At 45.2% G+C, this 26174-nt stretch overlaps 1 protein-coding gene across 1 annotated transcript in view; it reads left to right on the top strand.

Moving 5' to 3' along the window:
* The window catches only part of LOC135056328 (collagen alpha-1(XIII) chain-like), a 220543-nt gene that overhangs the window by 151924 nt on the left and 42445 nt on the right, over positions 1 to 26174 (top strand). The window contains exons 24-32 of the mRNA XM_063961321.1: positions 3683 to 3718; positions 5930 to 5974; positions 6465 to 6617; positions 9305 to 9403; positions 13383 to 13427; positions 15492 to 15533; positions 19866 to 19892; positions 22931 to 23011; positions 25147 to 25182. Coding sequence (XP_063817391.1) covers positions 3683 to 3718; positions 5930 to 5974; positions 6465 to 6617; positions 9305 to 9403; positions 13383 to 13427; positions 15492 to 15533; positions 19866 to 19892; positions 22931 to 23011; positions 25147 to 25182 — 564 coding nt within the window. The remainder of the gene's footprint in view (positions 1 to 3682; positions 3719 to 5929; positions 5975 to 6464; positions 6618 to 9304; positions 9404 to 13382; positions 13428 to 15491; positions 15534 to 19865; positions 19893 to 22930; positions 23012 to 25146; positions 25183 to 26174) is intronic.

The following is a 26174-nucleotide window of genomic DNA, read 5'->3' as shown; positions in this document are numbered from 1 at the left end:
TAGGGTGAATTCTATCCGCTGGATATTTCGTGGCCTTTAATATCTTACTGTCGCCCATGTCTCTCCCACATGCTTTTCTAAACAGAGCCACACACAGACACAATACAATCTCATTTAGGAGATATTGATCTGCTGGCTGCTCTAAATGCATGGAATTTCTCAGGCTGACAGCAGATAAAGCCTTTTGGCCCACACAGTATGTGCACTGCTTGCCTGCTATTAATGTTCAGGCCTTTTTAATTCCTTAAAAATACCAAAAAGAAATATGAAGTTCTAAATATAAAAAAGTAGGCGTCACACAAGTGATTCTGAAAGAAAATTAAACATTTTTCACTGCAGATTAGGCTTAGGGGGGTATCTAATTAGAGGTTAAACAACATCAGGTGCCAAAAAACTAATTTTTCGCACTTTTCTCCGATGTTTCACCGATATTTTTTACAGGCTATCCTATTAGATCGCCTGTAAAAAAATATATTATCTCCCAAAAACACACAGGTTCAGTGAAACCTGTGTGTTTTCGGTAGAAACAAAAAAACGGGGCTGTTTCCGGGGATTTGGTTTCGCCTGCCTGAGTCATGTGACCGGGGGAAGCCGGAGATGCAGCACTGCATTGGGAGCTATCAGGAGCCGGCACCCAGTGCTGCAACAGGTAATCCCTGATAAGCCGCCGCTTGTGCCGGCTTATCGGGGCTAATAAATTAGCCCCCAACGGGGCAATTAGCCTCAGTAAATTACTGGGGCTAATTAGATATCCCCCTTTGCCTCTACTCACTTGAATTATACCTGGGGCATGATTTGTTTATGGTTATTTATTCATGGCTACGTGACGTGTGCGTAGCAGTGTAATCAGATCTTTGTGGGCCTCATATCAACATATTAAAGGGGTCTTTGTCCCAAAGCTTCTACGCAGTAGTTAATCATTTTATGCCCCATAATAGTGCCCTAGTTAACTTTCTGAACCATAATAGTGCTAATAAAATATATGCGCTAGCCTATAGGTAATTGAGATTTTTCTATTATTACAATTAAAGCTTACCTCTTTTAGTGACCTTTTGTAGAAAATGACAGATAACAGAGAGCAGTAGCTTGCACTCACTGCACATTAACTAAAAATATAATATCAAACATCTCAGATTCTGTCATGGGAACCTCAACATACATGTTTGTGAATGGTAGCTCTATGTCTTTTATATAAGTACTTTGTGTGCTGTGGTCCTATAATGCATAATAAATTACAAAATCTGTTACCCAGTTTCTGTGTTGAGGATTCACCTACCCTCTACACAGAGCCAGTACTGGAAGTAGCAATGTTGGCATATTAAAAGTCGGGATGCCACAGTCGGTCGTGTGACCGCAGGCATCCTGAATGTTAGCATTTAGTATCACACCCAATGTTTCTCTTGCTGCAGACCCTCTAAGCTGTAGAAACCCTGATCCTCACTTAAAGATGATCCTCAAGATCCACTACCACAATAATCAACCAATCTTTGATGGCGTGAAGTGTTGAAAATATAGAACATTAGAAGATCCTCCTCTTCCCCTTTCCCTTCCCCGGCTTAATTAAGAAAAAAAGTTGCTTTAAAAGAAATAATTGTGAGCTAATTGGTTAATATGTAGGACAAAGAAGTCATTACCCATGCAATAACACTGTTTTCTCCAAAAGAAAGGCTACTTGCCATTGAATAAATTACCCCCAGAGTTTTGTACCTAGATCTACCATATAAAGGTGGGCTACAGCTGATGTGCCAGGGCTTTGTACTTGCCCCAAGTCTAAAAATTGCCAGTCAGCCTGTGCATCAGAACACTGCCTCCTCTTGAGATTGAGTCATGGACACTTTGACGTTAAAATCAACAGCTTTGATTATTTTTATTACTTGGTTCAAACTCCACATATTTCTCAAATGACCCCTGATTCGTGGACCTATAAAGTACAGACCTTTCATGGAAATGTCCCGAGCATTGGGGGTCATTCCGAGTTGTTCGCTCGTTATTTTTTTTCTCGCAACGGAGCGATTAGTCGCTAATGCGCATGCGCAATGTCCGCAGTGCGACTGCGCCAAGTAAATTTGCTATGCAGTTAGGTTTTTTACTCACGGCATTACGAGGTTTTTTCTTCGTTCTGGTGTTCGTAATGTGATTGACAGGAAGTGGGTGTTTCTGGGCGGAAACTGGCCGTTTTATGGGTGTGTGCGAAAAAACGCTACCGTTTCTGGGAAAAACGCGGGAGTGGCTGGAGAAACGGAGGAGTGTCTGGGCGAACGCTGGGTGTGTTTGTGACGTCAAACCAGGAACGAAACTGACTGAACTGATCGCAGATGCCGAGTAAGTCTGGAGCTACTCAGAAACTGCTAAGAAGTGTCTATTCGCAATTCTGCTAATCTTTCGTTCGCAATTTTGATAAGCTAAGATTCACTCCCAGTAGGCAGCGGCATAGCGTGTGCAAAGCTGCTAAAAGCAGCTTGCGAGCGAACAACTCGGAATGACCCCCATTGTGCAAGAGTGGGCATTTGGGGTTAGTGGGTATTGCTATTGTATGGATGGATGAGTGATCTTTCCCCCTTTTTGGCATGTATAAATTTTGGAAAGGATGAATTAATGGTCTTTAGGTTCTCGTGGTTACATAATATTGTGCTTTTAGTTTAATTTACAGAACCCTGATAACTATGTATTATTTATCTATTGTATTATTTCAAGAGTAAAGCAATTTGTTTAATGGAAATATAAATGTAATATTTTCAAATTGTTAATAATCTTATATATAACCAGTTCACACGGAGGGGCGAATTAATTTAGCCGAAAACGGCATTTTGCAGATTTTTATCGTGACCCTCAAAAGCTGCTATTCAGTTGTCTGTGAAGAATTATCTGCAATAATTCACCATAGGTTTACAGCAAATTTCTTTTCTCCACCTCCTGCTCAGATAAAAAGTTGGAAAAAAAATCCCTATTTTAATGTAAAGATTTTGGGATTTGGTTCAGAACCCCTGGGACACCCCTCCCCCCATGAATAACTAATTAGGCACTTAGAAGTTTTTAATTATTTTTAATTGGCCAATAATAACATGCCATTTTGGGGGTCAAAAAGTGCAAAATTATGGGAGTACAAGATACGGGACAGGGATATCGGGGTGCTTTATGAGTCGGATAAGTGTTTTTAGGCTTGCAGGTGGGAGTTATCTTTTTTGGAGGTTTTTAAAAGTTGCTTAAAATGACCTATATACTTATACCCATTTTTATGTACCCGCAGTTTAATTTTTGCACTTATTTTGCTTAAACACACTTGCTTTCTATCATTTTTACACTTTTTTTGAAATATGCATGTAACAGCCATTTGACCCAATTTAAGTACCCCAAATTTATTTCTTATGACCACTTTTAGATATGTACACTATTCTCTGGTTTTGCCTGCAAGAATTATCTCACAAATCCAATTTTTGCACATTTGTAATTGAATGGGTCAAATCGCGGGAGCGCACATACTTGCGAAAAGCCATTTTTCACAGCACTTTTCATGGTATAGTCACAAAAAGTTCTATCTTAGTGAACTACTGCATCTTTGCGGCTAATTGAATTCCCCCTAGAATCTTGAAGATTCAGCACTGTCAGCTTGGGGATCTCTATTGTATTTCTGTAGAAATAAGGTATTAAAAGTTACATTATGTATTTATTTCCTATTTTGTAGGGTCCTCCTGGACCACCAGGTCAACCAGGCCAAAAGGTGAGAAGTAGTAGATGATATCTAAGAAATAATAATATACTGTATCATGTATGAGAGGAACATGTTTTTTTGGTGTGTATCACTAGTGGGAGGGGCCTGTAAAACACAGCGTGTCCCAGAGAAATAGGGTAATATGATTATTTTCTAGCTTTTTAGTGTATAACACGTATGGAAATGCTCAGTCATAATTTGCACCAGCAATCTGAATATATACCTAGAAAATGAACATATAAATGTCTGCCTGCTTATCTTTTATATCTCTACATATAATGTTATGCTACACAACTCTGAAGTGATAGCAATAAAGTGAAAGAAGATAAGCAATAAACTGTATGTAAACAGTTATACGAGGGGTGTGTAATACGTTTCCAGATGCACAAAGTATTATGGAGCTGATTCAGTATCAGTAGCAGATTCTGTTAAGTAGCAGAATCTGCTATTGAAAAAAATCAGCCCCGTATTGCGATTGCATTTAAAATGCAAACCATCGCAGAATCTGGGTACAGCAGTAGCCCCCTGCATATGCACCATTTTTCATCCCGCAGCGGCTACGTGTGATGTCACAGGGCCGCCCCTAAAACAGTCCAGACACGCCTCTATTATCTGGACCACACCCCCGCAATGCCACCCTCACGACGCCTGACGCTGTCAATCAAAATTATATTGCATTTTAGAACCCAGCGCATGCGCAGATGGCCAACAATCGGCCAATTTGCATTTTCGCAGCACTGCGAACAATGCTGAATAAGGCCCTATTTTTACAAACAAAGTGACCATTTCATTTTTTAAAAGTATTCGCCAGAGGAGTCACAAAGATGCATTCACTCAAACTACTTTGTGAAGCAGCTGGACAGTTTGAGCAGGTATGTCTTCTACATGCTGGATGAAGGTCTCCACTGTAGCTCCCGATGACTCAAAACTAATCCCACACATCTTACGCTTGATTTGTGGGAACACAAAGAAGTCGCAGGGGCCAGGTCTGGACAGTACTGCAGATGACCAAGCTACTGGATGCGTTCATGGGCCAGAAAATCCACCACTTGTGGGCAGGTGCATTCTCATGATGGAGAAGGGCACCATAAGTACAAGCTCTTGGACACTGCCTGGAAATGGCTTCCAGTACATGGGGCAGGCACTGGTTGGCATACTAGTCCCCAGTGATGGTGCACTGGTGCATGAGTGGTACAGTAGCTACATGACCAGTTTTGACCACAGAAACAGCCAACATCTGCTTGGCCACACTGTGCTCATGTCGGCACATCACCAACTGGGGTCCTCTTGGTCGACTGTTGACATGTCTCGGGTTGAAACTATAGATCCAGGATTCATTTCCACTGATGCTCTCCCAGACAGAGTTTCAGTAACTGCCATCAAGCCTGGTCAGCATGTTGCAGCACCAAGTCAGCTGAGCCTACTTCTGGTCTCGAGTCAGCAGAAGGAGCACCCAGCATGCAGAAACCTTGCTTAGGCCAAGCGTTTCATGGAGTATTAAGTGGATGGTTCCTGATAAGATGCCTTTCTCTTTCTCTAACTGGGTCAAGGTCACCCTAGTGTCGACCTCAACTATGCGCACACGGCAACAACGTTGTCCTCGGTAAAGGTGGACACAGGTTGGCAGCAATGCTCAATGTCTTCCAGTGACTGTTTCCCCTGCTAAAATTCTGCAAACCTCTCAAACACAGTGGTTTGGGATGGTTCATCCTCCCTAAAAGCAGCTTGCAGTCAGTCAAAACCCTCCTGCTGTGGCAGACCACTCTTGTAGTCGTAGGAGATCATGGTTCTCCAGTGGCCTCGGTTGAGCTCCATAACAAGTTTGTGAAGGAAGTGAACATGCTGACTTCTTCGGTGTGCAGTGCTGGTTCTGTGCCTTAACATTTATCAAAAACTTTAGTCATATTACAGTTTACAAACAGACAGGTCAGATTGTGTCTACTCTACCTATGCACTGCACTTCCGGAAACTTATTGCACACCCCTTGAATTTAGCTAGTAGTGCCCAGAAGACCAAAATGGATGTTAGTTGCGACATTTGCTAAAGTTGTCCCACTGTGTGTCATTGTCAGTCATAGGTGTGGTCACCCATTGATCGTGTGCTATATAGTGTTTGTGGAAAATGTAAGACTTCTGTTTCAAGGAGCATAAATGCAAAAGTTGTCCTCCAGATTATAGTACTTCAGATAAAGATTTTATTGTTTTCCCCTTAAACTATTAGGGTGAAATTGGGTTACCCGGTCCTCCTGGCCATGATGGAGAAAAGGTAAGAGCAAGCTACCGGTTATCAGCCTTATGTAAGCATGTGGGACTAATATGAGAATGACTTTGTAAGCAATATTGGTGCTTACACAGAAACTGTAAATGATAAATGATGGAGATGGTTCGGTAACCGTAAATGATAACCGATAAAGGTGGTTGTGTCACTCTTGCATCTTGACTTTAGTCTGCAGTTAGCAGTGCCCTTTTTTATTTAGAAGCATTTTCTAAAGTAATCATGCAGAAGTCAATATAAATGGGATAACTTTTTTGTCTCCTAATATGAAGCAAGTTGTTTTAAAACAAAAGTTTTGTTGTTATGTTTTGGACTTCATGTGAATGTTTCTTTTCCTGCTTCCATTTGATGTCACTAAGAAGACCACAGGTGCGTTATTCCTCAGTGTTCATGCTTAGCCTACCATTTGTTTTCATGTTGACATTTTCTTTTTTAATGATTAGATGTAACATGTTAGAAGTAATCCCTACTGTGGTTTCAGGGACCTCGGGGGAAAACTGGTGAGGTTGGACTATCTGGTCCACCTGGACCTTCTGGACAGGATGGACTTCAAGGACCAAAGGGAGAAACAGGCAACAGGGGACCACAAGGGCCAAAAGGAGATAAAGGGGATGTGGGAGAAACAGGTTCACCTGTAAGTAACAAGTAATTGATTGTATAATACTTTGGTTACACTATATACTGGACATAATGAGAGTGATAGTTGGATTCTGTATATAAGAAGAATGCACCTTGAACTTCAGATCAAAACTATGACCAGTTTTGAGTTAAAAAACATAGGTCAGTGTGATGACTCCGGGCCTGATTCTGAGTCAGATGCAAAGTGACCATAGTTGCGGGCAGCCATGAAAGCCAGATGTACTACCTTATGCCAATGTGAGATTCTGTACAGCTAGTGTGAGAATCCATGCAGATACAAGCAGAAGCCGCCCCACCAACTGATTTTACACCAACTGCAGCAATCATTATCATTTCTACTGGCACAGGTCTCCATTCGTCATACGCACAACCTGTACTCACACTGAGATTAAGCTACACACCTGTGACACTCCAATTAGACAAATCTTTTGCTTGTTGCCACCCAGTTTCTTCTGAGTTTCAGCTCATTTCATGCACAGCAAAATCCAGCAGAGATCTGTCTCACTGATACCACTTTCAGACTTCGAGCCGGGAATTTGCTGGGTCTAGCAGCTGGCAAATTCCCGGGGTCTCAGCCCCGATCCCAGTAAAGAGCAGGACCAGGGACCCGGGACTCAGTCCCGGTTGCTGTGCGTGGATGTGCAATAACCAGGGATTTTGCTTCTAGTGTGAAAGGAGTATCAGAATAGATGGTACTGTAAGTACACAAAAATGTGCTTTTGTGCATGTGCTGTATGGTAAAAATCACTATTTCATTCAGTGAGGAGAGATCTGCCCGATCAGGCCCTCTGTGTCTAATACAGAAGAGGTACTTCTGCATTAGGTTGCCAACTGCCACACAAGCCCTGTGAGGTCAATGTGATATCACATGGGACTGCGTCAGCCAGGAATAGTTATGTTACCTCAGGCTTGAACCAATCCAGGTCTCCCCTTGCATCTTTGTCATGACAGAGTTATACAATGCCAGTCAATGATTGAGGTGCAGGTAAGACTTGGTTTTGAACGCTTTCCTGGCCCCAAAGTCAAATACAGTTAAAAAAGAAGGAAATGTAAAGGGCATAAATATTCCTATAAATCTCCTTTCCTTTTAGCAGAAATGTATGACACAGTAGGTGTATCATCTACCTGCACAATGTCTGGCCTTCGCAAATGCAGCACTGTGCTATATACAGTATGTGGCCTTCCTGAAAAGTAAATTCTGATCACAGGAGCAGTTATGTGCAGGGCACTGCAGAAGCTGTGCCACCCTCCAAAATACTAACCCTGACCTATATATTTTACACATAAAAAATAGATACCCAAAGTATGCATTGCTTTCAGCATGCACAGCTCCCATGATAAAACTGGAAAGTATATTATATAGTTTAAATTTACTGTTAAAGATTGGACAAGAAAACCCTACATGAGATCGTAGTATTTATTTTGATTATCTGTATTTAGGGGGTCATTCTGACCTGATCACACGCTGCCGTTCATCGCAGCGCAGCGTTCAGTTCAGAAGTGCGCCGGCACATGGCTGACAGCCGACGGCTGTCGTTGCCCAGCGATCGCCTCTGCCTGATTGACGGGCAGAGGCGGTCGCTGGGTGAGAGGGGGCGGCACGGCGGTGTTTGGCCGCCATTTGTGGGCGCGGTCCGGCAAACACAGGTGTGGCTGGACCGTGCGGGGGCGGGCAGCTGCGGCTGCGTGACGTCACATGCAGCCGCTGCGACCCGGGCAGCAACGAGTAGCTCCCGCCAGCACGCAAAAGCTGCATTGGCCGGGAGCTATTCCTGAAGTGCAAAAGCATCGCCGCTGTGCAATGCTTTTGTGCTTCTGCAGGGAAGCGGCAGGCCTGACATGCGGGGTGGACTAGCCCTGTGCTTGGCGTCCCCCCGCATGTCAGTGTGCCTGATCGTAGCCCTGCAAAATTTTGCAGGGCTAAGATCAGGTCTGAATTAGGCCCTTAGTTCCATGTAAATATTAGTTACATTGTATTTTGACATGAGATCTGCACTGTTAATATTCCTTGAGGAGTGGAGTTGAAAAACTTTGACCTTATGTATTTAAAAGAAGCAACTAAAGTGACACTTGCTGATGTAGTTGCTTCTAAATTCAAAACAGTACAATGTGTTTCATCCTATCATTATTTATTATTAGTAACACAATGACATAGAACCAGGGCTTAAAGTGGTCCTGGAGAGGTGGTGGAACTCATCTCCGCCAATGACATTAAGCCGCATACACACGGTGCGATATGAACGACTGATATGGACTATGTAGTCCATATCGGTAGAAAACATAGTACATATCACACCGCGTATATACAACTTGCGATGCCGATGCACACTCCCGCGGGGTTGGTATCGCAAGAAAAAATAGGCTGTGCAGGCAGGTCAATTTTAACCAGAAAGTTTAGTCTAGTTTCTAGTATAGTCAAATTTGCACATAGCCAAAATTGCACTGTGTGTATATTCAATATCAGTGGTTCTGGGCTCCAGGGAGTTCAAGGGAAATCGCAAAGTCAAAATCGGCCTTTAAGCAGAATCGCACCGTGTGTAGGCCCCTTTAGACAGAGCCACCACTAAACCCGCATAGGTCTGGTGTTCAAAGCAAAGCAAAAAATGTTGCCCCTTGAAAGCTATTCTTTTAAATTCTGGCAAATACAGTGCTGCCTTAATGAGAAATTTGTTATTTTATCAGGGCCTGGATGGCCCCACTGGTGAAAAAGGAGAACGTGGTGACCAAGGCGTTCCAGGACCCCCAGGTCTTCCAGGTCCAATTGGGCTTCCAGGGCTTACGGTAAGCATATGCTTCTTCTTTAAATACATTTTTTATACCGAGTAAGAAATGTATTATAGACATTGCTACTCTATCGGGTCCATTCAATTAGATGAAATAGTGTACACAATGCAGCAACGCACACACCTATAAAATAAGAGATTCAGTTACATATGGCAATTTGCAGGATTGCGGCGCGGTCGCAAAACTTTTGTACAATAAGTGACCTGGGATAACTTCAAGTGAAAGTGGGGAAATCATCCTGTAACTCATAAATGTGGCAACTAAGAAAGTAGTGCAATATAGAAGGCTGTTAGTGGCCATGAGGAAAGTACTGTGGGTTCTTAAAAGGTGTCTGATTTTTGCATTTTATTTATTAATAGTGGAAAATTGTTAGACAGCAACTGTTTGTCAGACATTAATCTGCACCTAAAATAAGTGATTTTTCAGTGTTTTTATACAAGTTTTAAAATGTTTCTGGAAAAAATACTACTAGCTCGCATCTGCAAGTCCTAAAACGCTTCTCCCATCAATACACACTACTACATACATGTCCTACATCATTTAACCCATTATTGAGCTTTTTAGAGAAATTCACCTTAGATTCATATTTAGAGAAAGCAGACGTGTTTATTGGCCAAATGATACTATTTAAACACCTCCAAATTTGTAATCATTCATTGGAAGGGGTGCACCAGAGATTCCGCATTGTGCCCTGATATCCTTACCTTATATTACAGCTTTTACCTGATTTTTCACCTGCACAAAAAATGTGAATTTGCTGGGAAAATTCAGTGAGAGTTTGGAATTGAATTGCAAATGCAGTGTGCTGTGAAAATGTCTCACAGGACCCAACTCGCTGCTAATTGAATTTAGGGGGTCATTCCGAGTTGTTCGCTCGTTGCCAATTTTCGCTATACTGCGATTAGTCGCGTACTGCGCATGCGCAAGGTTCGCAGAGCGCATGCGCTTAGGTATTTTACACAAAAGTTAGGTATTTTACTCACGGCATAACAAAGCTTTTTCATCGCTGTGCTGATCATAGTGTGATTGACAGGAAGTGGGTGTTTCTGGGCGGAAACTGGCCGTTTTATGGGAGTGTGCGGAAAAACGCAGGCGTTCGAGTTGCAAAACGCAGGAGTGGCTGGGGAAACGGGGGAGTGGTTGGGCAAACGCTGGGTGTGTTTGTAACGTCAAACCAGGAACGAAAAGGACTGAGCTGGTCGCAATGGCTGAGTAAGTCTGGAGCTACTCAGAAACTGCTCAGAAATTTCTATTCACAATTCTGCTAATCTTTCGTTCGCAATTCTGCTATGCTAAGAGACACTCCCAGAGGGCGGCGGCTTAGCGTGTGCAATGCTGCTAAAAGCAGCTAGCGAGCGAACAACTCGGAATCACCCCCAAACTCCGTTGAATAATGTTTCATGTAGTACTACTACATTTTTACATCCTATTCAACACTTCTGGAGGTCAGAAGTGTTGGTGTCCGAGCAAAGGATGCAGCCTTTTGAGTAAAGCAGGGGTGGGCAATTATTTCAGGTGGGGGGCCGCTTAACACTTCCAGCGAATATTCGAGGGCTACACACAAAATACTCAAAAAGAGTCCCCTTTTTACACAGTATGGCAGACAGCGTCCCCCTTTTTACACATTACGGCAGACAGCGTCCCCTTTTTACACATTACGGCAGACAGTGTCCCCCTTTTTACACATTACGGCAGACAGTGTCCCCCTTTTTACACATCACGGCAGACAGTGTCCCCAATTTTACACATTAAGGCGGACAGTGTCCCCCTTTTTACACAGTAAGGCAGACAGCATCCCCCTTTTTTTACACATTACGGCAGACAGCGTCCCCCTTTTTTACACATTAAGGCAGACAGCGTCCCCTTTTTTACACATTACGGCAGACAGCGTCCCCCTTTTTACACATTACAGCAGACAGCGTCCCCTTTTTTACACATTACGGCAGACAGCATGCCCCTTTTTACACATTACGGCAGACAGCGTCCCCTTTTTACACATTACGGCAGTGTCCCCCTTTTTACACATTACGGCAGACAGTGTCCCCCTTTTTACACATTAAGGCAGACAATGTGTCCCCCTTTTTACACATTAAGGCAGACAGCGTCCCCCTTTTTTACACATTACTGCAGACAGCATCCCCCTTTTTTACACGTTACGGCAGACAGCGTCCCCTTTTTTACACGTTACGGCAGACAGCATCCCCTTTTTACACATTACGGCAGACAGCGTCCCCTTTTTTACATATTACGGCAGACAGCGTCCCCCTTTTTACACATTACGGCAGACAGCGTCCCCTTTTTGCACATTACGGCAGACAGCACCCCCCGTTTTTACACATTACGGCAGACAAGAAAGAAAGAAAGAAAGAAAGAAAGAAAGAAAGAAAGAATTATACTTACTCTCTCCACTGGCTCAGGCTCCTCGGTGCAGCTTCTGCAGAGACCCCAGGCAAGGAGGAGGAGGGAAGGGGAGGAGGTAGTCACAGCAGGGCTGTGTAATTGGTGGAGGCGCTGCTGCTGCTGCTGTCCCTCTGCTTCACCATGGGCTGTTCTCCGCCGCTGTGAATGCTGGGATGTGCTTCCCAGCATTCACAGCGGCGGTGGGCAGACTATGGTGTATATAACAGTGGCCAAAGAGATACCCCCTGTCAGTATAGCTGCAGCCAGAGAGACCCCCCCACCCACTGCATTTGACAGCCCCCTCTCCCACTCCACATACAACAGCCAGCATCTGACACCTCCTCCCCCACTTCACACAAAGCAGCCGGTATCCGACACCCCCTATACACACAGCAGCCGGCATCCGACACCCCCTCCACACACAGCAGCTGGCATCCGACACCCCCCTCCACACACACAGCAGTCGGCATCTGACACCCCCTCCCCACACACAGCAGCCGGCATCCGACACCCGCCTCCCGCGCTCCACACACAGCAGCCGGCATCCGACACCCGCCTCCCGCGCTCCACACACAGCAGCCATCCACAAACCCCCTCTTGCCCATCCCACCCCACAGTAGCAGCTGCCGGCTGCAGATGTATCCATATGTTCCCGCAGCCCACCCCAAACAAACTCCTGGAGAACAGAGCGCGCCTGCAGCGCACATACTTACCAGCAACACACAGCCGCTGCTAATCAGGCTCCTTGTGACGTCTCCGAAACAAGCTGCCAGCCTGCCTGAGTCCCGCTCCTCCTTGGCCACTCATGCTCCTCACACTCACACTGAAGGGAAGGACTCGGAGAGGTCAGGATGCAGGGTCGCGAGTGACTAGAGCTCCGTCACACGGGGACTGGCTGTCAGCCTACCAGAGTTCTGGACAGCTGACCTGAGGCTGAGCTCTTAGCTGGGGGAAGTGAGGGGCAAACACGGGCCTGCAGATACTACTAAATGCTTTCAATTACACAGCGGGCGGTTCACGGCTGGCGCAATGCCGTGACCTATACAATTATTTAAATCTATGCCATGCTGCTGCCGGCGCTGGACCTTGGGGCCCCTTCACAATGTCAGGGCCCGGGACGGGTGTCCCCTTCGACCCCCCCTGTCGCCGGGCCTGGCCACTGCTCCTGCTCACTGCCCATTCCCCGTGCCGCCCAGCGCATAACAACAGAGGAAATCCCGGTCAGCTGACCCTGTGACGTGACCGGGATTTCCTCAGCGGCGCCGCGTCTGGGAGCAGGGTAGCGTAATGACAAGCGGCTCAGCCTCTCGGGCTGCTTGTCATTGCACTCTGATGGGGCACAGTGGGCCAGGCAGGATCGGTCCGCGGGCCGCATGTTGCCCACCCCTAGAGTAAAGGGTACACCATGGGGCATGACTTGCTTTACAACCATCTGACCTTAGTTTAGATCTGGCCATTTTATAAGTCATGTAAAGTGTATTCTCCGATGACAATTGCTTCCTATTCTCCTGCTGTTTAAGAAATGCCTGCGTCTTGACATCATCTAAAGCTATATTAATTAATACATTGCAACTAGGGAGAGAAGGGCGACTCTGGAGACAAAGGAGATTCTGGAAACTCGGTAAGTGATTGTCACACTCCTAACTTACCTTGTTTTGAAGGAGAGAGAGAGAGAGAGAGAGAGAGAGAGAATAAAAGCTGGACACTCAATCGCAACTGTAAAATAAATCCAGGTGCCACAGGAATAAATATTTAGATTGAAGAAGGAATATGGCACTCCAGGAAAAATGCTTACACATAAATGTTTATTTCTCATGTCAGCATAACAGTGAAGTGCTTGATGTGCCCGAAAGAAACATTGCTGTTATGTTGACATGCTATCTACACATATTTATGTTTAAGCATCACTCCCGGATTGCTGTATTCCTTCTTTGGTCTATGGGGGTCATTCCGAGTTGATCGCTCGCTAGCTACTTTTAGCAGCCGTGCAAACACATTGTCGCCACCCACCGGGGAGTGTATTTGCAGAAGTGAAAACGCTTGTGCAGCAGAGCGCCTGCAAAATCATTTTGTGCAAAACAAGACCAGCCCTGTAGTTACTCTTCGTGTGCGTTGATTCTAACAACGGAGGGATGGCTTTTGACGTCACATGTTCGCCCGCCCACCCACCCACGCCTGTGTTTTCCCAGACACGCCTGCGTTTTTCTAAGCACTCCCTGAAAACGATCAGTTGACACCCAGAAACGCCCACTTCATGTCAATCTTCCAGCGTTCGGTCGTGCGAATGAAAGCTTCGCTAGAACGTGTGCAAAATCACAATGCACTTCGTACCCGTACGACGCGCCTGCACATTGCGGTGCATATGCATGCGCAGATTAGCAGTTTTTTCCAGTGATCGCTGCGCTGTGAACAACGGTAGCTAGCGATCAACTCGGAATGACCCCCTTAATGTGAACTCTGCTACCTGCACTTTCCTATGATATGTTACATATTACGCTTTATGAGAGCTGCGGGGAAATGTTGGCCTGCAGACTTTTATATGGCTCAGTAGTATCTGAGCAGCGCGCAGCATTAAGGAGCTCATTTATCAACGAGTGATAAAACTTGTTGTAAAGGATAAAACTCATGTATCATAATTGGTGCTTCAGCTAATCAGTTCTCAACTGCCATTTTTTGCAAACACATGACAGTTGAGAGCTGATTGGCTGGGACACCATTTATCATATGCAACAAGTTTTATAATTCACTGTGAGTTTTACTCTGTGTACTGCACTATCTTATTTGAGAGAATTCACTGTTAGAGCTCCTCCAGTGGAAGGAATTGAAGTGAAAATAGATTTTGTTGCATATTTTTGCAGCCATTTGGTATTTATAGACTAATCTGCGTACTTTCCAGATGCTATTGTTCCTTTGGAAGCTATTGGGGGTCATTCCGAGTTGATCGCTCGCTAGCAGTTTGTAGCAGCCGTGCAAACGATATGCCGCCACCCTCTGGGAGTGTATTTTAGCTTAGCAGAAGTGCGAACGGTTGTATCGCAGAGCGGCTACAAAGTTTGTTTGTGCACTTTCAGAGTAGCTCAAAACCTACTCAGCGCTTGCGATCACTTCAGACTATTCAGTTCCTGTTTTGACGTCACAAACACACCCAGCGTTCGCCCAGCCACGCCTGCGTTTTTCCTGGCACGCCTGCGTTTTTCCGAACACTCCCTGAAAACGGTCAGTTGACACCCAGAAACGCCCACTTCATGTCAATCACTCTGCGGCCACCAGTGCGACTGAAATGCAGACCCTGTGCAATACTACATCGTTCATTGTGCCCGAACGACGTGCATGCGCATTGCGCCGCATGCGCAGAATTGCCGGTTTTTAGCCTGATCGCTGCGAACAAATGCAGCTAGAGATCAACTCGGAATGACCTCCATAGTTGTCTGTTATGAGGGATCTTCTGCAAAAGTTCGATAAAGGGCTGATTGCAGTGGCCTGTAACTGTGGGAAAACACAGTCAGGACTTTCTCTAATATCTTCAGTTCCGACAAGCTCCTGAAAGTTTTACATATATATATTTTAATAGTAGTTATATTAAATAAGCTAATTTCTGTTTTAGTTTTATTCATCCAAAAAGTAAACAAGTGGCTGCAGTATGCTGAAGTTAGTCCATTACATTAGTATGTTTGGTTTATTCTAGGTATTGGGACCACCTGGACCTCCTGGTGTTCCTGGGCCTGTGGTAAGTCCTCATACAGGTAATCTTGTGCTTTTTATCACATGCATTCAATGTGCAGCACAACTCACACTGCGCACATAAAGGTGCAGATCTGCTCTCTAGTCCTGAGAGATGCCTCCCCAACATGTGAGTGAGTCTATGGGGGATATTCAATTGTTTGAAAAGTCAGTTGGGTGTCTGTTTTTCCTATCTAATAGACAGGAAAAAACAGATACCCAACTGACTTTTCAAACATTTGAATTCCCCCCCTAGGTGTCCAGAGGAAACAGAGGCACTGGTGCTGAGGCAAATTGTAGTACTGTGCATGCTCCTTGGCTGATCACACTCAGTCATACACCACTCAATCACATCTCCACTTATGACTGAATGGATGTACAGTAACTGGGTGGCAGCAGGGTGTTTGCATGTAATCAAAGTATTCTGAGGGCTGGTCTTGGCCATGTACTGTTGCCACAATCGCAGGTTATGCCGAGGTGAGCATACACAGAGATCTGTCTGATTTTGTACCAGGTATACGGCCGGTGCATACAGTATGAGGGCTGATAGTGATGATCGCTACTCCATAAAGCAGATGGATGGGTGCAGTTTGGAGTGGATAAAAAGATGTATATAGGGTTACCAACTTTTCATTTTCCCAGAAAGGGGATGTGGCAAGGGGTGTGGCCAAAACTGCAGTAGGGCTACAAACAAATTTTAGGTCATTATCTAATCATTATAATGAAAAGCCCCCTTATGCCCCTTTATATGCCTCAAGACCCCATCATGCCCCAATATATGCCTCAGTGCCTCCACATGCCCATATATATGCCTCAGTGCATCCACATGCCCTTAATGTTGAATTTCCCAGACACTAACTTGTTGTGATTAGACAGCACTGATGATTTAGGGACTGTATGATGGAATCCTGAACAGGTGGTAACTGTACCCTTAGCCAGTGGCGTCAGAAGGTGGATGCGGGGGGTGCGGCCCGCCGAGGGGTGGCGCCAAAGCGCCGGCTCCTGCTCAGCGACAGGAGCCGGGTGCTGCACTGTAATATTACGTGGTGCAGTAACACGGCTCCTGTCACCATGTTGAAGCCGGCACTGAAGTAATTCTAGTCTCTGGGGCCAGGGCGCATCTCCCGGACCCCCAATCTCTCAAAAACGGGGGTAGGGAGTGGGACACGAAGCTATGCCCCTGTCCTGCGAAACCACGCCCCCATCCCGCAAAGCCACGCCGCCGAAACCTATGCTATTTGGAGGAACTGTAGGGTAGGGATGGACATTGAAAGCAAACCATCATATGATGGCAATGCTCCACCACTGAATCTTTCGATGTGATGGTTACTAACCATCGCATCAAAAGTATTCGATGGTGAAAACTATTGATATGACTAGTGCATGCGCAAAAGCCTGCATTTCCATTGGCAAGGTGGGAATTGTGATCGGGGGCAGGACCAGACACTTAGCAACATATTACTTTATCAATGGACATTGTGTGTATAATATACATATATAATATACACAAACAATGCCCAATGATGAAGTAATATATAGAAAGGGTGCTGCTGCAGCGACTCTCACCATCAGAGCCAGATGGCGGTAACCTGGGACTCTTTTTGGAGTTTGGTACATAAGGTTCAGACTTCAGTACCTATTCACAATAATGTGGATGGCAACTGGCTCAGTACACGGTTTGCTTTGCTGTCTCACATGGGACCAATTCCGATGATTATGGTGTGGGGTTTGTATGTTCTTTCCATGTTTTTTTGTGTTTTCTCTTGGTTCTTCCCACAGTCCAAAAACATAAGCAAGGACTTTGTCCATATCCCTCACATCAGTCCCTGCCCCAGTGGAGTTTACACTCTATATTCCCTATTACATGTACACACACATGCACGCTAGGGTTATTTTTACTGGGAGACAATTATCCTACCAGTATATTTTTGGATTGTGGGAGGAAACCGGAGTACCCGGAGGAAACCCACGCATGACCTCAGTGCTGTGAGGCAGTAATGCTAACCACTACATCATCTATGCTGATGATATGGTAGTCACTGCCTGGGTGTGGTGGTAATACTAAAGGCCCATACACACTGGATGATGTTGCGCTGAGAGCAGGTCACTTTTGGTGTGTTGAGCTACTTTCAGCTCAAAGCCTCCCAGTGTGTTTGCACAAGCGGTGAGTGCTGATGCGCGCTCCCGCTTAATCGCTGGCAGCCGCCGTTCATCTACTGGTATTACCAGTAGATGAACGGTGGGGTGAGAGGCTTTCCATAACGTCCTGCTATGGAAATCCGCTCACCCCCGCTGACATCGCTGGGCAGGGGGGAAAAGCGCTCAGTGTGTATGCACTGAGCGCTTTTCAGCCCAACAATGTCAGCGATCATCGCTGGGCAAGAAAGCCCAGTGTGTATGCACCTTGCTGCAGTTTATTAATTAGTGTTGTTGTATCTGACATTCACAACTGTATGTTGCTAGTTGTATTGTGTACTACTTATTATTATAATTATTGCTTGCCTGAGCTGATATAAAGTTCAGTGACGTCACTCTGTCTCCTCCTCTGAATCCTCCTGAGCTCCGTGTGTCTGTGGCTTTTGCTGCTGCTGCAGGGTGAGGTCTGTGCTCTGATTGGCTCTCTGATACCCCTTTCACATCGCACAAATAACCCGGTACCGACACGGCATATTGCCGTGTCGAACCGGGTCAGTGTGCGATGTGAAAGCACACTGGCCGATTTAGCGGGTCGCCTGACCCGGTAAATCAACCCGGTAAAAAAGAAGGGTTTTACCCGGGTTGATTACCGGGTCAGGTGCGGTGTGAATGGGAGCCGTGTCGATGCGACACGGTTCCCATTCACAAGATAGGGAGAGGCGGCGCTGGAGATGAGACACCGCCTCCACCCCCGCCCCTGCTGCTGCTGCGCGCTCCGTTGTTATGGCAACCGGCCCGGTATATTGCCGGGTCGGAAAGCCAGCAGCGGAGTGCAAATGCCGGATCCCACCCGGTAAGTACACGTTTGTCTTACCGGGTAGGATCCGGCATTTGCAGTCTGAATGCAGCATGAGTCAGTGAGAGCCAATCACAGCTAGCAGTGTTCCCATGTTGCCTAGCAGCAGCCTAGAGAGGGGAGGGGGTGAGAGGACTGGCTGAGCAGGCTCATGTGAAGCAGAGAGAGTGTCAGACAGCCTCTGAATGAACTTAGGAGCAGCAAGGGGAGGCATAGTTATTAGGAAATAGAAAAAACAAGACACCATCGGAACACCATCGAATGACTATCATTCGATGGTGAAAAACATCGGGAGGCCACCATTTAATGCTAAAAACACTACCATCGAAAGGAAAACATCGATGGTTCAGAAACATCGACCATCGATGTCCATCCCTACTGTAGGGAAACTTGCACAAATAGAAGCGCACATACAGGCAAAGATATTTTAGTACTGCACAATTTCCAGCTTTGAAAATGATGCACTGTGTGTATTACTGAGCAGCATGGCTGCGTATGGTCATCGGTGGGGGTTATTGGTGACAAAAATGCTATCCATTTATAATGGCATACATTGCTTTTAATTTAACAGTATACTTCTAGATTATTATTCTCCTCTCTTTTTAATGTGCCAGCAAAGATTGCAGTGTTTTACAGTGGGAACATTAAGTATAAATAGAAACATAACTTTAAATAGAAAGCGAGAGCAGGTTTGTGCACAATACAAAAATATAATACATTTTTAAGTCAAAATTGTTTACTTGTTTAATATGCAAAATGCTCTTCACTGTTAAACGCTTGCATGCAATTCCCTGGCCTTTGCTGCCCTCTGCTGGAATTGCTATTGCCCATCTTTCCATGTTTCATTTCTCAGCTGCTCATTACACTGCAAGATATTTTCTACTGAGAGATAACTGAGAGTGAAATTATTATTATCCCTTATGTAAATAGCATCATCATATTATGCAGTGCTTTACAAACAATACTGAATCATTCTCCTCCATCCCCTGTCAGAAGCCAGTTAATCTGCTGGTATGTTTTGCAAACCCACAAAACATGGGAAGATCATACAGACACCACACAGATAGTGCTCTGCTTGAAAATAAACCCCTGTTGAGTGCTATGAGGCAGCCATGTTAACCACTGTGCCACAGTTAATATATCTCCTGATGAGAATGCCACTGTGATATTTCCTATGATTTACACACAACACAAAATGTATGCATTTGTCATATAATTGAATTTAGTGTGGTAACTTGGTATATTATGTGCTATGCTATCCTTTAGAGTTACACTTTTCTTTATAGCATGTGAAATGTCAACTTTTATAATTACGATATAAAATTTGTGTCTTTTTCCCCCCCAAAGGGTCCACCTGGTCTTCCTGGCCAAAAGGTAAACACTAATGCCTAAGTAGACCTGAACAGGTTTTTTTCCCTTACTAAGCATGATGGCAGGGACATAACTACAGCTGTGACAATACTTTATACTGCTATGGGGCCTGGGTTTAGTGGTCCTGGAGATAAGCACTCATTCTGTCCCAAGGCCCTTACACTGCTTTTCTGAGCAAAGGAAGAGACCAGGACATCAGAAGTAGAGCGCTTATGGGCTTATACTTCCACAGCGATAGAACCTCCAGCCCCCATACATGCTCGGAAGAACAGAGCTTAGACTGATATAGGCAGGGCCGGTGCTAGGGTGTTCGGTGCCCTCCTGCAAACTATAAATTTGCGCCCTCCCACACTTTACTAAAGGTCAGCTTGCAGCTAAGGTGCAATGCCCACAGCAGCAACGCCACCTACACACATAATGCCCACAGCAGCAGTACCGCCTATACACATAATGCCTACAGCAGCAGCGCTGCCTACACACATAATGCCCACAGCAGCAGTACCGCCTACACACATAATGCCCACAGCAGCAGTACCGCCTACACACATAATGCCCACAGCAGCAGTACCGCCTATACACATAATGCCCACAGCAGCAGTACCGCCTACACACATAATGCCCACAGCAGCAGTACCGCCTATACACATAATGCCCACAGCAGCAGTACCGCCTATACACATAATGCCCACAGCAGCAGCGCTGCCTACACACATAATGCCCACAGCAGCAGTACCGCCTACACACATAATGCCCACAGCAGCAGTACCGCCTATACACATAATGCCCACAGCAGCAGTACCGCCTACACACATAATGCCCACAGTAGCAGTACCGCCTACACACATAATGCCCACAGCAGCAGTACCGCCTATACACATAATGCCCACAGCAGCAGTACCGCCTATACACATAATGCCCACAGCAGCAGTACCGTCTATACACATAATGCCCACAGCAGCAGTACCGCCTATACACATAATGCCCACAGCAGCAGCGCTGCCTACACACATAATGCCCACAGCAGCAGTACCGCCTACACACATAATGCCCACAGCAGCAGTACCGCCTATACACATAATGCCCACAGCAGCAGTACCGCCTACACACATAATGCCCACAGCAGCAGTACCGCCTATACACATAATGCCAACAGCAGCAGCGCCGCCTGCACACATAATGCCCACAGCAGCAGCACCGCCTGCACACATAAGCACACAGCAGCAGCGCCGACTATACACAAAATGCACACAGTACTAGTGCCACTTATACAAAAAATGCACACAGTACTGGTGCCACTTATACACAATATGCACACAGTACTGGTGCCACTTACACACAAAATGCACACAGTACTGGTGCCAGTTATACACAAAATGCACACAGTACTGGTGCCACTTATACACAAAATGCACACAGTACTGGTGCCAGTTATACACAAAATACACACAGTACTGGTGGTAGTTATACACAAAATGCACACAGTACTGGTGCCAGTTATACACAAAATGCACACAGTACTGGTGCCACTTATACACAAAATGCACACAGTACTGGTGCCACTTGTGCACAAAATGCACACAGTACTGGTGCCGCACACACACACACACACACACACACACACACCCTCACTTACTCTCGCTTCAGGTAACAGCAGATCATAATTCTGTTACATGCAGCCCTGGCCTGGTCCCGTCCATGTAGCTCCGCCCCCACAGGTCCATGTTGCTCCAAGCCTTTAAGTCTGTGTAGCCACGCCCCTTGATACTGTATAGCTCAGCCCACTTTTAGGCCGTGATTGTCCTCATTGTGAGGGCGCAGCAGCTGCCAGCGGCAACAACAGACAGCGGGGCTACAGAGCAGGGAGAGCGCCTCTCCATCCTGGCGCCTACCTGCTCTGCATCCCTTTGCTGGGCGGGTTGAGCCCGCATTGGATATAGGTCCTTAGTCATTTCCTTTTAGTTTATTATGTAAATAACTGTCTGGAAATCTGTTATTTACTGCAGCACACCTCCTAAGTAGCTAGATCAGTGGCCATTATGATACAGGAAACATGAACAATGATTATGTAGTAAATGACCATAAAGGGATTGCCACTTTTTGGACATTCCTCCATCTTGGGTATCCCCCCGCCTCCTCCACATGTATCTCTTCCCCCCAGAATTTTCATTGCTGCTTACACAAGGGCCGAAAGTAGGATTTTTGCCACCTAGGACAAAGCAGTAATTTGGCGCTCCTCTCCCACAACCCTCCCACAGCCTTCCGCTCTATCTCTCTCACCTGCCGCTGCCCCTATTCACTTAGCCACCCTCCTCCTTTATTCCCCCAATGCTTTTCTTTGCCTTTACTATAGCTTCCCACAGGAGGGAGGGGAGGCAGAGGGAGGGGGTGTTCGGGGGGATGCTTAATTAAAAGATGTGAAAGTGCCTGTCTCTGTGCCCCCTCAAATCGGGGGCATGTCTACCCACAGCGAGAAAGACGTATACCGTTTAACAGCCTGGACAAGCAAATCCCTTTAAGATCAATGAAGGCATCACTGAAATCATTAACCAAGTAGCATCCCCATAGTGGGTATCTACCATCATTGCCATCCCAGGACAAAGATGTGGGCCAAGAGAAAAGTAGTTGATGATTAAAGCTGGGTGGCTGACTGAGGGTGTGCAATTCATTGTAGCACACATTCAGTGTAAATCACTTATAGTCACTGGTCCCTGGCAAGTTCCATATTTACCATCATGGAGAATTGTTGCTACCTAACACTGTACTGTTTTCATCTGGTAAGCTGAGGCATCTCTAATGCGTTGTACACTAAAACAATTGAGCAGCACAGGGTATATATTTTATGTGTTGTCTTATAAATATATTTGATATATTTATATTTGATTAATAGTTGTCTGAAAGTGCAACTTTTGTAAAATTAAGGTTCAATATATCCCAATATGATTTCAATATATCCCAATATGCCAGTATACTTCAGTGATTGTTTGTCTAGTCTCCACCTTTTGGTTTAGTCTGGTACAATTGCGTTTGTCTCGTTTCTCCAGGGTGAAGTGGGAGAGAGTGGTGCGAGAGGGGAGAAGGGCAGCCAAGGAGATAAAGGAGACAAAGGTCCTTTGGGTTTACCAGTAAGTATTTGTGGCACTAACGTTGTATGTCCTGCTCTGTCACTGAGGGCAGAAGAACATGCATATTTTACCCTCCTACAGCAATAATCTAACTATCCTTTCTTAATGTAGGATGAGTAGAATTCCAGTAAGAAACTATGACCCAGATTTATCAAGCCTTGGAGAGTGATAAATAGCACAGTGGTAAAGTATCAACCATCCAGCTCATTTTTCAAATACAGCCTGTAATGTGGCAGTTAGGAGCTGATTGTCTGCTACTTTATCACCGTGCAATTTATCACTCTCCAAGGCTTGATAAATCTGGGCCTATATACTATATATTATACATAGACATATATCAAATTATGCTACAACGATAAAGCAGCTATACTGTATGTTGCAGCTTATAGAGGCTTCCAGCTGGTCTCATGCCACACATATTATAAATTATACCATTTAGACCACAGGTTCTCAAACTCGGTCCTCAGGACCCCACACGGTGCATGTTTTGCAGATCTCTTCACAGAATCACACGTGACATAATTAGCTCCACCTGTGAGCCTTTTAAAATGTGTCAGTGAGAAATTAATACACCTTTGCACCTGCTGGGTTACCTGCAAAACATGCACTGTGTGGGGTCCTGAGGACCGAGTTTGAGAACCACTGATTTAGACTATATGAATCAGATGCAGAACAAAATATTGTCTGTGCCCATAGCTAACTTTGTTTTTGCTGCTCCAGCCTCGGGTGCTCTTCAGTTTGCCGGCTGTCAGGGTCCCAGCACACAGTATACCGGAGCTGGAATCCCGACAGCCGGCATACTGACACCGTTTCTCCCTCTTGGGGGTCCACTACCCCCTGGAGGGAGAATAGATAGCGTGGCGTGTGTAGCTCCGCAAGGGGCTCATTTGCGCACGCCACACTGTCGGTATGCCGGCGCCGGTATGCTGTGCGCCGGGACCCCGACAGCCGGCTTACCATACTACACCCCCAGCCTCCCTGGCTCTGCACCACTCAGCAGTACATGACAACCAGGGCTACATAGGGCCAGCACCCACTGTAGCTGCGCCAGTGATGTGAATGTATAATTGTTTGGACTTGGTTGTCGTATGGAGTGTGCATAACCACACTAATGGTCAGCATGTTTTGTATTGTGCAGATGTTTAACAAATTGACTTTGGAATTGCTGTGTGCACTTTTATTTATGAATTGTATCATTTCATATCCTTATAACATATATGAATTGTGTTTTGGCTGTGTTGAGGTGTGATCTGTCTACCACCAGTTCATGTATGGTAGAATATTCAGATTAATGTGAAGGCTACCGTATCTGTGAGGAAACATACTCGTACACTTGTGACAATTGTTTGCACAGTAAATTGATTACCACCGAAGCTTGCAATAAACTATATTACATAGGGCAGCCAGATAAAGACACAATGATAATATGGGCAGGCATTGCATTGCTCTATGGTGAGTCATTTTGTCAACCTCTGCATTTATTAGCATGGAGGAAATCAAGTCACATGTATTGCCTTTTATAAATCAGAGCAGCACAAGTGAATTGATGCTATAAGTTTGGGCAAGGAATATATGTGGCTTACAAGGCCCAGGGTTTAGGGCACCAGTAATAATGCTTGAACGCCGTTGAAAGATAAAATATTTAGCCAAAATCAAACATTTGTGTAAGACCTATAATTATATTTCAAAGAAAAAATGTTAAAAAGTTCTTAAATCTTACTGTTGCAGCCACATTTACAATATGAGTTGAAAGTACCTGGCATCCCTGCTAGTTATATTTTAAGACAGATCACTTATTAAATGGCCTTGTTTCACCTGAAGGCAGTGACGTGATGTTAGCCTGTAATGTCTGCATCCGCCAACTACTGTACATTTCCAAAAACAAGTGTCCTCCCATCACAGATGTATTCCTGCATTTAATAATAGGTCAACCTTCATTTTATCTATTGTACCAATGTGCCATGCACTTTTACCTTGGTAAATTGTGTTCTCACAGCTGACGCTGATCATAAGGGAATATAAGTGTATGTATGTTTTCAGTTGCTGCTTCACTCACATTTCCCCTCCCTCCCTGTTTTCCCCCTTCTATTGCCCTCCCCCCTCCATGTGTATTCACATTCTGCCCTGCTGTCCAGGGTGCTTCAGGTATAGACGGCAGAATTGGTCCACCGGTGAGTCCTAACTCCATTACACTAACCTACATCTCTCCTACCTTGCCTTGCCCCATCTGTTCTTAACTGCAGCCTGTTCGCTATCACATGACTCCCCCCAACCTACAAGCAACAGAAAAACTCAGTTCAATTTATATTGATTTTTTTAAAAGAACTTTTGTAAAAATGTTCTAATAGCTTAACTTACTATTTAGATTTTTGGTTGTTAAGCAATGAAACATACATACCATGTGAGCAAATAATTCAATTGTAGTGAAGTAATTAGTTGGATCCAGTTACTGTTGTGCTAAATAAAAAAGTGTGAGGTACATTAGCAACAAAATGCACATTGTTCTACATGACAGTCTGACTAGTGACACACACACGCACACATCAAGCACATATCACACACTTACAAGAGCATTAATAGCACAAAAATGGCATTTATCTCACATAATCACATGACTAAAATAGCTAGTCCTAGGTACAAAAGCCTCCTAAACTTTACAGACAGGCAGTCAGTGGCGTAACTCCCAGAGACAATGGAGACTCCTGCCTCCAGGCTCCAAGCCCTGAAGGGGCACCTGCACATATACAGCAACACCTGTGTGGTTCACAGCTGGATCCAAATGTGACCACTGCTCTTCCAGCGGAATTCTGTGACACATCTGCTGCTGCCGCAGAGTTAATAGCCCTGCTAACACCATCTATAGAGGACAGGACTGCTCCTGCCTGGTACCGCTCAGCCTGCGCTGCAGCAAGTGACGCCGCTACTGTTGGACTATAAGGGGTATATTTGTAAAAGTGCGGGTTTCTTTAGAACTGGAGATGTTGCCCATAGCTACCAAACAGATTCTACTTATCATTTATCTAGCACCTTCCGAAAGGTAATAGCTCAAATCTGATTGGGTGCTATGGGCAATATCTACAGTTCTAAAAACTCACACTTTAGTAAATATACCCCTAAAATGGGACCCGCCGCTGAACGCTGATTCTGTATGGTACAGACTGCT

This window comes from Pseudophryne corroboree, chromosome 3 (assembly GCF_028390025.1).
Source record: "Pseudophryne corroboree isolate aPseCor3 chromosome 3, aPseCor3.hap2, whole genome shotgun sequence".
In the NCBI taxonomy this organism is placed as follows: domain Eukaryota; kingdom Metazoa; phylum Chordata; class Amphibia; order Anura; family Myobatrachidae; genus Pseudophryne; species Pseudophryne corroboree.
Note: the sequence above shows the minus strand (reverse complement) of the source record. Positions and strands in the feature narration are given on the sequence as shown.